At 43.0% G+C, this 14,200-nt stretch overlaps 2 protein-coding genes across 2 annotated transcripts in view; one reads left to right on the forward strand and one right to left on the reverse strand.

Moving 5' to 3' along the window:
- Nucleotides 1–4,744, reverse strand: part of PITPNC1 (phosphatidylinositol transfer protein cytoplasmic 1) — a 79,740-nt gene extending 74,996 nt beyond the window's left edge. Inside the window, exon 1 of the mRNA XM_077787391.1 lies at nucleotides 4,495–4,744. Within this exon, the coding sequence (XP_077643517.1) occupies nucleotides 4,495–4,629 (135 nt within the window). The 5' untranslated portion in view covers nucleotides 4,630–4,744. The remainder of the gene's footprint in view (nucleotides 1–4,494) is intronic.
- A 443-nt stretch (nucleotides 4,745–5,187) lies between these two features.
- Nucleotides 5,188–13,879, forward strand: PSMD12 (proteasome 26S subunit, non-ATPase 12). Its single transcript, XM_021537279.1, has 11 exons — nucleotides 5,188–5,360; nucleotides 7,366–7,425; nucleotides 7,635–7,763; nucleotides 8,823–8,930; nucleotides 9,839–9,943; nucleotides 10,384–10,533; nucleotides 10,708–10,842; nucleotides 11,382–11,494; nucleotides 11,804–11,978; nucleotides 12,484–12,561; nucleotides 13,442–13,879. Exons 1-11 carry the CDS (start codon nucleotides 5,253–5,255, stop codon nucleotides 13,649–13,651), a joined length of 1,371 nt encoding a protein of 456 aa, XP_021392954.1. The 5' UTR covers nucleotides 5,188–5,252; the 3' UTR covers nucleotides 13,652–13,879.
- The last annotated feature ends 321 nt before the right edge of the window (nucleotides 13,880–14,200 follow it).

Genomic DNA, 14,200 nt, shown 5'->3' on the forward strand with positions numbered 1-14,200 from the left:
CGGAAACCAAACACGGGGAGAAAGAATTAAGCCTCTTTTCTCTGTGCGCGCTTGACAATGTGTTCACAAGACAGTAATGCAACCATCCAGGAAGGCTGACCCAGCAAGAAGAGAGACCACCACAACTGCTTCTTCCTCCCAGTTCTTCCTCCTTCACACTGCGATCATGGGAATCTCACAGACGCTCGCACCGAGATACGCTACAAAGTCTCAAACCCCCACCGCTCTCGCCCCAGCCGAAGACATCCGTCGGAAGTGCATGGAAACGCCGAGCTCTCTCGCGGCTGTGTCAAGACATGCCTGGGGCGGCGAAAGGAACAAACGAGCCGAAAATGTGGCTTTCGCCCCCGCCGGCAGCACGTCGGGCGGCAGGAGAGATGCGATGCTGATTCCCAAGACAAAGGCTTTTTATAACGTTGCCTTCCCCGGCTGCCAAACGCGGCTCCCACCTCCCCACCGCAACGCGGCTGCGGCCGCCGCGGCTCCCGCTGGGCTCGGGGGAGGGCACGGGGGGGCAGCGCGGCGCTCAGGCGGGCGGCCGCGGGTTCCCCGGCGCAGCCGCGGCCGGGGTGCTCACGGGCGGAGCGGAGCGGCTGCAGCGGCGGCGGCCCCGGCGGGGCTCGGCTGACATCAGCCGGGCGGCAGGAAGGAGGGAGGGGGCCGGCGCGGGGGCAGCGGCCCCCGGCGCTCGGGCGGGTTCAACGGGGCCGGGCTGCGGGGCTCCGGGCAGCGCCCGCCGGCGCCTCCCGGCAAGGAGACACCGGCAGCGCTGAGCCCCAGGAATTCGCGATTTTACTTAATTCTGTCGTGAAGACTTCTCGGGTTTTGGAAGTTTATTGCCCTACGTGCGACAAGGCACCTTGCAAAGCATTTACACCCCGGTGCAGGAGCGGCGAGCCCGTGAGGCTCGGGCTCGTACCCGCCTCCTGATACAAAAGGAAAGGAAAGGACAGCGTGCGCTCGGTGCGGACACACACAGGATGTGGAGGCCTCACCCATTTCCCTTCTGGTCAGCCCTCTGCTATCAGCCAGCACATTTTGCAGCACAAATGAACCCCGTTTTTCATATAGTTTTTTTACTTTCAAATGACACGCAGAAAGTTCAGTGAAAAAACGCCTCCTTCCTAGCTGAACTATAAAGCCAGAACCGTTCTAGCAGGTCTCCCCACCTCTTTTAGTGAGGAATTTGTTAGTGAAATAGTTTTTTAATATGCTTGGGATTGTGTTTTTCAGAGAAATGTACACATCATTAAGTTACAACTTGAAATGCACAGGAACCCAATTCTGAAACTACCTGGGAACCCTGAACTGTTACACAACCTCAGCATTTCACATTTAAAATGCTCATCCTGCTGTTTCTCCTGTTCTCCCAGTGGCTATAAAGCCACTCACTGGATTGCAGAGAAGCACTGTAAGAGCAAAACACGAGGTACTGCACAGATAATGGTAAAATATACATCTGCACTTACATACCAGTTGTTTGCAAAGAAAAAAAATGAAAGCAATGATGTACCATATTTGGGACAGTTAAAGAGCAATTTAGGTCTACAGTGAAGTGTGTGTTTCATAACAAGAAAGAGCAAAAAGCCCCTCAGAATTTCATTGGTTCTGGATGTACATTTCAGAGCTGTGGGTATAATTCTCAGCCCAGAGGACACAGTGCCATCTCCTGGAGCCAACAACGTCCGTTTGCCAGCCCCTTGCAATAATGGCACAGTATTTCACATCCTTGCCTTCCCAGGGAAGTGCAAACACCTACACAAAGAAATAAAAAAATCTGAGAGCTCTATTAACAGTCTGGATTTTCAACTGAGGTATGAACAATGTGTTTAATGAGACTTCTGTCTCAAATCTGACACAGCCATTTATAAATACGGAAACTGTGGCTATATTTCATAATATTGGTACAGTATGTTCCTGGAATTCCAAGCAAAATAGCAAAACCAAGGTACTACCTTGTGATATCTCACTGCAGGAAGGACATTGAGATGCTGGAGTGTGTCCAGAGAAGGGAAGGGAGCTGGGGTGGTCTGGAGCACCAGGGGTGGCTGAGGGAGCTGGAGCCTGGAGAAAAGGAGGCTCAGGGGGACCCTTCTGGCTCTCCACAACTCCCTGGCAGGAGGGGCCAGTTGTGCGTGTGTGGGGCGGGGGGGCAGGGGGAACGGGTCAGGCTCTTCTCAGGGAACAAGTGATGAGAGGAAATGGCTTCAAGCAATGCTGGGGGACATTTAGATTGGATATGGGAAAATGTTTTTCACAGGGTTGTGAAGCATTGGAACAGGCTACCTAGGGAGGTGGTGGAGGCACCACCCCCAGAAGTGTCCCAAAAATGTTGTTTGGATGTGACACCTGGGGACGTGGTTTAGTGGTGAACATAGAGGTGGTGCTGGGCTGACAGTTGGACTTGATGATCTTAAAAGTTTTTTCAGCCATAATGGTTCTGTGATTCTGTGGTATTACCCACAGATGAGATGCAATCCAAATTCATATTTAAAACATTCTTCAGTTTTAAGTGATTTTCTAGTGGTTTCTTCCACTGGGAACAATATTTCTGGTTTCTGCTGAAACATGTTATAAAAGAACCTGAACTTGGCATGGGGCCTTGATGCTACCCAGCTATAGGCAAGGACACTGATTTCAATAAAACCAGGAGAAAGACTTAAACTAATTTATCACCTATCATGTGATTTCAACATAAAGCAAACCTTACAGCTCTGTGTACATTGACAAAGCAGATCTGCAGAAAGCAGCATGTCAAATACAGAACTTGCTCAAACTGGAAACCAAGACTAATTCCCATACCTGCAGCAAAACATTCCTCAGTCATGGGGAAAGCAGTGACCCCAAGAATATCCCTTACAACTCCCTGCTGGGAGTGCCCAGACTCTTTCCAAAGCACACTCCCCAAATGCTTCCTGGGGGACATGCTGAGACAGAAAACTTCCAGCTCCCATGAGCCAGGCAGTGCCTGCCAAGCATTCCTGCCTCAGTTTTGGGTTTTGATTCTCACAAATTGGTAGAAATTTTTACTCTTACCTCTGCAACATGCTCTCAATGCTCAGTTGTGAAAATGAGACATTTTTCACTCATTGTTCATTTCTGACCTGGGGGGAAAACGCCCATATGTTGAATTATGCTGAGTATGAACTCCAGATGGACTTGTGTCAGCAAAGTGTCACTTCAGAGTAAGAGATGGTAAAAGCCAAGCTGTTTCTTTGGGTGTTTCACTAAGGATTTTTGCATAAGAATTTAGTTTCTTTTTTAGCCACTCAGGGATTCTATATTGGAGACAACAGCTGCCTCCTCCTTTCCCAGTGTACCCATGCAGGTAAAGGAAAACAACAATTGCAGAAGGCATTTATTTTCTTCCTTTTGCATTCACTTGTCTGAAGTAAATTACTGTGTACAAGACTATGTTCAATTAGATTAGTATGTGACTTTTAACTTCCCTGGAAGCCATCATTCCCAATCCATCACCTGTAAGAATATACTAACATTACCATGAGCTAAAAGAATCAGATTATAAAAATAAAAGCTCTGTAAGAGTTTGTAAATGGCCAGAGTAAGGGAAGAACAACTGATACACTCTGTATGATACATGAATGTATTTTCAGTGCCTAAGTCAACTGGAATTAAGTAAAAATGATTAACGATAATGGATAAATTCTGTTAGCAGATTTTTCAAATCAAGTTTGTGTTCAAACAGAAAGTGATTCAAAGCCCATGATCTGTGCTGTGCTAATTGGAAGGCATGTATCAGACACAAATGCAAATATACAGTATTGGAGCTCTGAATTAACGTAATTGAATTACTCTGAATTTACACCATTGAAGCAGATGTAGGAACTCAGTCTTAATTCTGTCAACAAAATATTTAAACCAGTTATCTCAAATACCCCTTTGCCACATTAACATGTTGGTCTGTGTACAGTATAATCTGAAAGTAGCATGGCATAAAATGTAATTTTGTGGTAACTTCTTTCTGGAAATCCTAAATAACATCCAAAGATTTCCATGGCAGGTGGTTGGAACCAGGTGATCCTAAAGTCTCTTCCAATCTAAATGATTCTGTGATTCTAACTCAGGGTGATGCCTGAGTATTTGAGGTGTTTGCTTACACACACTAGGGAGTTTTTCTGGATTTTCCCAGAGAATGAAATTTCTGTTATGAAATTGTGTTGGGAGATGATGGCAACCTGTGTTGCACCAGCATCTCACAACTTATCAAACACATTGATGGTGCAACACTGTCTAGATCAGGATCCTGGCGCCATTAAAACCCATGATGTGTCCTACCTTTCCTCCACCTCTTCAGCAAGGCCAGGTCATTTAAAGACTCAAGGCTGGAATGAGATACAGTGAAATCCCCAAGGTGAAATCAGCAGCTACAGAACCCAGAATGCTTCACTGTGGCCACAGCTGCGGTGTGTCCACACGGCCCGGATGTCCCCAGATGTGGGAGAACAACACAAACCCACCATCCTCCTCACTCACCGCTCCCAGCTGCGAGCAGCACCGTGGCTGTGGGAGCTGTGTCCCCTCGTGGCCGTGCTGAGGGGCACACTGGGGGCCGTGGCTGCACTCCGGGAGATGGCACTGGGGGATGACACTGGGACATGTCACCCCCATATCTGGCACCAACTCACAGCTGCCTTTCCTGGGTGCCGGGAGTCCTGGGCTCAGAGGTGCGGACTGAGGGCAGAGCCATTCGGAGGGGAAGGTCGCGGCCCGGGTCCCCTGAGAGGGGGGGAACCCCTCAGAGGAGCAGATCCCCTCAGAAGGGTGGATAGCGGTCCCGTCGCCGCGGAAGGGCCGTGGGCAGGGCGGGTCGCCTCAGAGAAGCGGGTTAAGTGGTACATCAGAGGAGCCGGTTGCAGATCCCCTCAGAGGAGAAGGTTGAGTGGCAGGTGCCCTCAGAGGAAAGGGTTGAGGGGCAGGCAGACGCCCTCAAAGGAGCGGGTTGAAGGGCAGATCCCCTCAGAGGACCGGGCTGAGGGGCACACCCCGTCAGGAGAGCCACTGAGGGACACTTGCCCCAGAAGGGCCGCGGCGGTGCCGCTGCCCTCAGAGGGGCCGTGGGCGGGGATCCCCTCACGGGCGGCACCTCCCCCTGCGGGTCCTGAGGCGGCCGGGGGTGCCCAGGCTGTGCCTGCTTGCCGCGGCGCGGGGCCCTTCGCCGGGCCTGCCCCCGGCGCGCCTGCGCGCGGGCCCGGCCGGTTCCGGTGGGCGCTGAGGCGGCGGAACGGGCGGACATGGCGGAGGGCGGCGCGGAGCGGGCCGATGGCCGCATCGTCAAAATGGAGGTGGATTACAGCGCGACCGTGGACCAGAGGCTACCCGAGTGCGAGCGGCTGGCGCAGGTGAGGGGGGAGAGAAGCCCGGCGGGGCGGACGGGCTGAGTCATGGCGCGCTAGGCCGCGCGCGGAGGCGGCCGCATCCTGCCCCACGATGCGGGTCCGGCCGCGGATTCTCCGTGCCGTGCTGAGGAGGGGAAGGAGCGAACGGTTCCGCCGTTTCAGGGCTGTGTGGAAGAGCGAGCAGGAGGGGAGCCGGTGGCCGAGCACTGAAAGTGCTCTCCAAGACAGTGGTCACAACCCCAATGCTGCCAGAGCTCATGGAAGGTCTGGACAACGCTCTCAGATACTTGAATTCTTAGGGATGTCCTGTGCAAAACCAAGGCCAAGAGACGGACTCGATGATCCTTGTGGGCTCCGTCCAGCTCAGCCTGTTCTGTGATTTTGAGAGGGACGAGGTTTCGGGGCGCAGCCTCGCGGGTGAGGGAACCAGAGGGCCCCGGTCCGCCACAAGGGCCGTGGTTCTTCGTGCTGGCCCTGCGACGCGGAATTGCTAGTTCATCCCGGGGCTCTGTGCACCAGAGCTGCCTTCGTGTAACAGTCCTGGGTCAGGTTGGACAGACAGCGATGGTCATCCTTAAATTCGGGAACATGCGAACCCCAGGGAGCTGGAACGGAGGGACAGAGCCAGGACGGGCTCTGGGGCTGTCTCTGCCTCCTTCGGCTCAGTAAACAACGCCTGTGCACGCCCTGCGTGACCGCAGGAGGTGTTCCACGTGGGGTCATAGTGATGGAGCATCGGTGGTTTATAAAAAAGTTCTGTGGCATGGAGATTCTTGTGCAGCTCAGATCTCAGAAAAGACAGAAGTATAGAATCACAGAATGGTTTGGGTTGGAAGATGCCTTGAGCTCATCTCATTCCACCCACTGCAGGGGACAACTTCCACCAGTCCAAATGGGCCTTGAACACTTCCAGGGATGGGGCAGCCACAGGTTCCCTGTAGTGGCTGTGCTTTGTTGGCCCGGTAGGATGGCATCTGACACTTTACATGCTGCAAATGCTCTGCTTGATCCACATCTCATTGTAAAAGACACACATGTTGTACAGTTCTGAAGACAGTAGCCTTAAGATAAATAAGTTACATCTTAGATTATTTTAAGATTATTATATGGAGAGCAGGCGCAGGGATTTTATCCCACAGGCACAGCTCTGCAATGGAATGGACAACATGGCCATGTTTCATTGTGCAATACATACAAACTCTGTGGCAGTAAGACCACATCCTTGACAAACCATTGTATGTAGTCTAAAATATTTCAGCTGGGATGTTTTAGAAACAAATTTCATTTTCTTTGGTTTGTTAGTAATTTTCTAACATTTTTTTGTTTCTAGTTTATAACCGTTTTTTGCAGCCCCGCCATTGCCATGGGTTGTTACAAACTCACCCATATCAACTTTTTTTTTTTTTTTTTTTTTTAAACTAGATATTTGTTGGGATTTGCAACCTAGACTAAAAGTACATTGTAGTATCTTACACTCCTCTAAACAAAGGCAAATATGTTTGTCAAAACCTCTCCAAAACCAAAATTATTAGAATTCCATGCTTAGCCTGTAAAGCTTGTAATTAATGCTTTGTGTAATAAACTTTAATTAAAATATGAATATGGATGAAAGTAATAGGAGAAGAATTTTTTTTGTGAAGGTATTTAATTGCTTATCTGATCTAGCTGAAAACTGTGTTTTGGCCAGAGAAGAAATGAGTTTTCCATGCAGCTCAGTGAAAGTGAGCTCACCAAACCTGTCTGAAACTTGCCAGGTTTCTCTCCCAAGGCAGACAACTTAGAGCATGTGTTATGCAAAAATGAAACTGTATCTCTCCAGTTTTATCTCTGTGTAGAAAACCATGTTTTTAAAGTAAGTGCTATGCATGCATTAAAAAAAAAAAAAAGACTTCAAAATTAGTGTGGAGTCTGGTCTGTATTTTTATTTATGTGGAAATTTGAACTACTCTCATTTTAAACTGAATTATGTTCTTAACTCATGTAAATAATTGTTCACCTGTCTTATTAGGAAGGAAGATTGCAAGAAGTCATTGAAAACCTTCTCTCCCTGGAAAAACAGACACGGACGGTGAGTAGTGCACGATGATGCTGGGATGTGCTGCACACCTCACGTTCCACTGGGTTAAAGTGAAGGGACTTGGAGTATCCTTGGAGTATCAGTCTTTCTCTTTTCTAAAAAGCAAGTTAGTGAGACCAGACACAAGGAATTTTTCCCCATTGTGCTGGAAGGCTGCAGGTTGTTGATCCCATCTCTAACACCTTCTTGGTTTGTTTCAGGCTTCTGACATGGTCTCCACTTCCCGAATCTTAGTTGCCATAGTGAAAATGTGTTACGAAGCTAAAGACTGGGATGCTCTTAATGAAAATATTATTCTTCTATCAAAGAGAAGAAGTCAGTTAAAACAGGTGAATTTAATAGTTTGAAATAAAAAAATAAAACGGTATTTTGGAGCTGTATTACCTATCTGGTTCCCCCATGTGTGTAGGGACTTTCTGTGTAAAGATGGTGGTTCATTTTTGCACTCTTGTCAATATGTATTCCTTATTCATGTTCAGATGTATATTAAACAGAGTTACTGCATTTTATTGTGCTCATATGAAATGTGTGCTTTGCATGCTTGCTTTTGAAACTGGCATACTTTGGCATCAAGCACTTGTATTTAAGGAAGTGTGAAGTTCATTGCACTCTGTGTGTTCAGTTTGAGCAACAGGTAATTTTAATGGTGTCATTGCTTTAGGAAGGAAAAGGTTACCTATCATTTAGTGTGCAGGATCATCACTAGTGTGTGTAAAAGTAGGAGTACACTTTAGTTCTTTGTCTTGCACACACTGTAGCTGAAGGTGTGCATCATTCCAGGTGAATTTTGAGGAACTTCTTGAGGAAGACATTTCTTGAAGTTTAATTCTGGGGTTTTTTTTAGAAGTAGGTATTTTAATAATAATTTTTGAAATGCTTTGCCAGCATTTTACTGGAAGTGCACATTTCTATACCTGTGCTTGCTACTAAAGGAAGAAATCTTCCCTCTTCCTTTCTTTCCTAAGGAATCTACAGCTGTTCCAAGGAGAGAGGGTAGTGCACACAGTTAAGAGAAGGTACAGGTCTCTTCAGCCATGCAGTTTTAGGGCAGAGAAGTTCTACCAGTCCATGTGAATCCTGTGGATTTGGCAGAATAGGAGTTGGTTTTCAGGATACGGCTGCATGGCATGGATTATTTTCAATACTGGAAAAACTGAGATGAAAAAAACAACAGAACAGCATAATGTTTGCCTTGTAGCATCAATCTATAGTATCATTGTACACATCATCTTGAATCAAAGGGAGATGTGTCTTGTGTGCTCTTTGCTGAAATGAGTCTCTTCAGTGTGATGTGAAGCTATTTATTACTTACCTCTGAGTGTTGCAGCTTGACTTCATTAGAGAAATCTGAAACCACAGTATGTTTTTCCCCTCTCTTTTCACACTAGGCAGTTGCTAAAATGGTCCAGCAGTGCTGCACTTATGTTGAAGAAATCACAGATTTACCGGTCAAACTGCGCTTAATTGACACATTGCGAATGGTCACAGAAGGAAAAGTAAGGCTTTAAGACTCAATGTCTAAAATGTAGAATAAAAATTTGCCTTGTTTAAAAAAATAGTTTCTTAGCATTATTTTTTAATCTTGTGCAACTAAAACTAAAACTTAATTTTAAAATTACCCTGAGAAGCCATGTAGTTTATTTCCTTCCAAAAGACTGGAGATATTTTCCATATTTAAATCATATGCTCAAACACTGGTCATGTTCCTATGATGTGGGTATCTGGTTGTGTTATTTATATAGTTAGTAACACATTTCAAAATTCTAAAATGCCATTTCCTTTTCACTTTTTAAAATGTTATGTATTTGAATTTGTTGGGGAAATGGGCAGGTTTAAATTAATTTCTCCTGAACTTAGCAAGGTATTGCGTATAGTTATGATAACCAGACGGTAATATCAAGTGAGTTACTTACATTGCATTCCTTTTGCTTTAAGAAAAGAAAGAATTGTGAATTAGGCAAATTTGTGTCAATTTTATGACTTCTGTTTGTTAGTCTAAATTGTTAGTAATCAAGTATTTTTGATTAATGGCTGGTTAGGAGTAAGTGGAATAATTCAAAGTGTAGTGCTTACTACACATGAACCATTAAAGTTTAACTTCCCAAATCGTTTGATATATTCTAAGAGACAAAATATGCAATACTTTATTCTCAGTGCATATCCCTTGTGTTTGCTGAAAGAGTCATAAATCAGTATCGACATTATTTTTTAGATTAATTTGGGCCAAACAAGTTTGGCATGTCAGGTATCCGTTGTATTTCATCAGTGTAGTGGATGGATAAAGAACAAATAAAGTGATTCTATCATGACAGCATCAGGTGTATTTCCCAGTGGGGTTGCAGTCTCAGAGATTGCACTCCTCTTTAGAAAATTTCAATGTTTATAAACTTCCTTCTACCCTCAGATATATGTGGAAATCGAACGTGCTCGCCTGACAAAGACACTTGCAACAATAAAGGAACAGAATGGGGAGGTGAAAGAGGCTGCCTCGATTCTGCAGGAGTTGCAGGTAACGCCTTTGTACTCAGAATTGCATCAGCAATAGCAATTAATTCTGGCTGTTCTGAGGTTGTTTAGAAACTGAATCAGGTATGCTTGCAGAAATGCCTGGGATGAGATGAGCTGTTATTAGTGAAAGTGCAGTTCAGTTTTAACTGCTTTTGTTAATCTCATGGTTGGGTTACATAGAATATCTCCTACTTGGAAAGTAGATTTCAATTCTGTACCTAGTGCATTGAGTTTAGTGTTGGTGGATTCTTTGCTGTAAGTGGGGGCGATAATTAAAATAGAATAACCTTAATTCCATTTTCACTTGCTCTCTAATAGCTTTTCTTCTGTTGTTTTGTTTTGGTGTGTTCCCTCTCCAGACATCCTCCCACTCTTCTGGCACAGTGAAGCCTTCACCTGATTTGGCTTTGACAATATTAAGTAGTTATAATTTCATTTCAGGTGGAAACCTACGGTTCAATGGAAAAAAAAGAACGTGTAGAATTTATCTTGGAGCAGATGAGACTCTGTCTAGCTGTAAAAGACTATATTCGGACTCAAATTATCAGCAAAAAAATTAATACAAAATTTTTTCAAGAAGAAAACACAGAAGTAAGTAATTGGATGATTTCTCACTCTTTCTCCCTCCCCCACCCAAATTTTAATCTGACTTGCCTCTCTTCAGGTCCAAGTGTATTTATTTAAATCCCTTTGTTTTTTGGGGTTCAGCTGAATTTCATTTATGTATCATGGAGCTGTGTTAATTTGACTTTCTGATTGTTTCAGAAATTAAAGTTGAAATATTACAACTTAATGATCCAGCTGGATCAACATGAAGGCTCCTACCTCTCCATCTGTAAGCACTACAGGGCCATTTATGACACTCCCTGTATCCAAGCTGAAAGTGAAAAGTGGCAACAGGTAAAAAAACTTATCCTGAAAAATTACTGTATTTCCATGTGACAAATACCCATTTCTTACCACATCAGTGTACAGTGGATGAAACAGCTCATCGGTCTGTTTTTACTTAAATGGCTGTATTAACAAATTGGTTAGTTGAAAACAGATAGGATAGAGTTGATTTCAAAATAATGTTTGTTATGAATATCTTTATTTTGTTACCTTAGAAATTGAGAATGTCTAAACTCTTTCATACAAGTGCAGAGATTACAAACAGCTGTGTAAGTGTGGTCTCAGTGGTGCTGTTGTGTGTGCAGTACAGATGTCTTTTCACATACAAAAAGTTGTTTTTCTTCATGTATTTATTCTAAATACTAGAATTTTGGTTAACCTGTGTCAATTTAAATGTACCACAGTTCATTTCTGAGAGATGACATCAATTTCACCTTGATTTCTTAATACACTGAGCTTAAATCTTTTACATATTAAACTCTAAGCTCTGTATCTGTTTTGGCAATTCCTCTGTTTAATTTTAAAAAACACACTTTCCTCTTCAACAGGCACTGAAGAGCGTTGTTCTTTATGTTATTCTTTCACCTTATGACAATGAACAGTCTGATTTGGTGCACAGAATTAGTAGTGACAAAAAGCTAGAAGAAATCCCCAAGTATAAGTAAGTATTCTTTGATTAAAAAGTCTCTCCCTAACAGTGCAAGTAAATCTCTTTATGCTGTCTGCTGTAAGCAACTCTGAATTTAATGCTGCATTAGGCATACTGTAAAAGTGTCATGATTGTTCTATGTGAAAATAAATGTCTCTTGTAAGAGAAAGATCTTTGTTACAAAAACAATCTGACTTTAGCTGCCCCCATTATTTATGATAATAAGAATAAAACATTTAAAATTTTGCCTTTGATCTATTTTAAGTATGAATCAGGCCTTATTAAGACAGGATTGTAATTCAACTATACTAAACCATTTAGAGACCTCCTAAAACTATTTACCACCATGGAGCTGATGAGGTGGAGTGCCCTAGTTGAAGAATATGGGAAGGAGTTAAGAGAAGGATCCCTTGACAGTCCTGCAACAGATGTTTTTGGCTGTACAGAGGAAGGTGAAAAAAGATGGAAAGATTTAAAGAACAGAGTTGTGGAACATGTAAGTATCTGTAAACATCAGCTGTTTACTCAGTGCCTCAGCTAAAAATGCTTTCTGCTTGCCATGTTTTAATCACAAAGAAGAGAAAAAAGTAGCTAATAAATCAGCAGGTAAGGTGTCTTTTCTTTTGTGTTGTATTTCAAGATTTTATTTGCTTGTATATCTTTATTGTATGTTTATATTTGGCATAGTTGCCACCAAGAAGAGCATATTGCACTCAAATGAGATTCAGCATTCATGTTTCAATAAAGCATAAATCTGAAAGTCTTGCTTTGTATTAAATTCATAATTGGTTGATTTCTTTTCTTAATAATTTATCATGTAGTGACTTTTATACCTTCTACCAGCAAAAGAGCTTTTTGTTCACAATCCCTCACATCCCACAAGCTGGACTGCCATTAGAGCACTACAGTTCCTAATCTTTTAACATGGACTTTTATATTTTTGCAGCCTGCTTCAATTATTTTTTGCACATAACCCTCTACTCTGAACACTTTTATTCCAGAATATTAGAATAATGGCTAAGTATTATACCAGAATTACAATGAAGAGAATGGCACAACTCCTGGATCTCTCAGTTGATGTAAGTCTTGCTTTGCTTATCCTTCTTTCATAATGGGATGTGTTTGTGGCAGAGATGTGAATATTCAGCAGAGTAATGTTCTTGTTTGATTTAATTTTCTGCCTTTATGGGAGTTAGAAAACTATTAATTAAACCTTAAACTCAGTTTCATGATGCACATGCCCATAAGGCAAAAGCTGCTCTTAGAAGTTCATTTATGTTCAAGGTCTTGTGTAAATGCTGGAGCTTCTTGTCTGGTGTTTCAGTGTTACAAAGTTCTTGTGAATGAGTGATGAAAACCAACTGAAGAGAGGGTCCTTCACCTGTAAATGTCCCTGTTCATGGGTGGTGGCACTTTGGGAACATGGGGTGGAAGGGTCTTCCTGTCACCTCCCTTTGTGTTTTCAAGAGCTTTCCAAGGGGAATGACACATCCTGGTATTTTGAGTGCAAATGAAAAGCTTTACCCTCTTCATGGAATCTGCTTTTCCCACAAACTCAGGAAAAGCCCTTTTTCACAGTGGTCAGTAATTTACTGGGGTTTTCCCAAGCCTTGTTCTGGTGTCTGTGTAGCCAAGTACTCCAAAGTGTAAAAGTCTATTTGAGTTGTATATTACACTTTAATTTTATGAGAGATAATCAGATATAGGTCAATTGAAAACAAAAAGGTTTGTTTTTTTTTTTTTTTTTTTAACAGCTTGTGCTAGTACCTTGCAATGCCAGCATGTGTAATATTAAAGTATCCTGCATTTTTTAAAGCACAATATTGTTACTGCTGTATTTGTGTATAAACAAAATCTTGTTCCTGGTGCTTTCATGCTGTTTGGGAGGAATTCTGGTGGTTTGTAGGTAAAAATGCTGTTTTCACTGTTTTCTTGACTTAGTGCTGTTTGTCTTTACAGGAATCGGAGGAGTTCTTGTCTAACTTAGTAGTTAATAAAACCATCTTTGCTAAAGTAGACAGGCTGGCAGGAATTATCAATTTCCAGAGGCCTAAGGACCCAAACAATATACTCAATGACTGGTCTCACAAGCTCAACTCCCTCATGGCCCTAGTTAACAAAACCACACATCTCATTGCCAAAGAAGAGATGATCCATAACCTACAGTAAGGTGCCTCAATAATCTCAGTGCTTTTAAAGAAGGCATTAAATCTTCATAATAGAGACTATTATTACAAGTGTGTATATGGTTTGTTTTCTCCCTGTCAAGCCTTCCTGGTCTAAAATTTAGAACATAATTCTGAAATTCCTGTTGACAATTAAGTTCCCTTGATTATTCATTCAGTTGTTAAATGTTTTTGCTACAATTGGTGAAAGAATAAAACTGTATTGCCTGTATATTAATAGTCTCATGATTTCTTTTTTTCAATGTGAACCCTTATCTGTCTATAATTCTGTGGTTATTTCATTACAGGACTATTTTTGAGGCTGTGATTGAGAGGATATACTGTAAATTATAAAATCCTAGGGTTTTACAAAGAGGTAACTTAAAATGACTGTAGTGTAGAGTTACGTCGAAATACTCTTGGAACAAAATTATATTTATGCTTAAGACTAATGCTATTTCTTACAATTTGGTACTACATTAGAATTTGTTAATTAATTATGAACTGCCAGAGCAATCAATACATGAGTAAGTATCTAAACCTTTGTTTGCTT

Source organism: Lonchura striata, chromosome 19, assembly GCF_046129695.1.
Source record: "Lonchura striata isolate bLonStr1 chromosome 19, bLonStr1.mat, whole genome shotgun sequence".
Classification (NCBI taxonomy): Eukaryota; Metazoa; Chordata; class Aves; order Passeriformes; family Estrildidae; genus Lonchura; species Lonchura striata.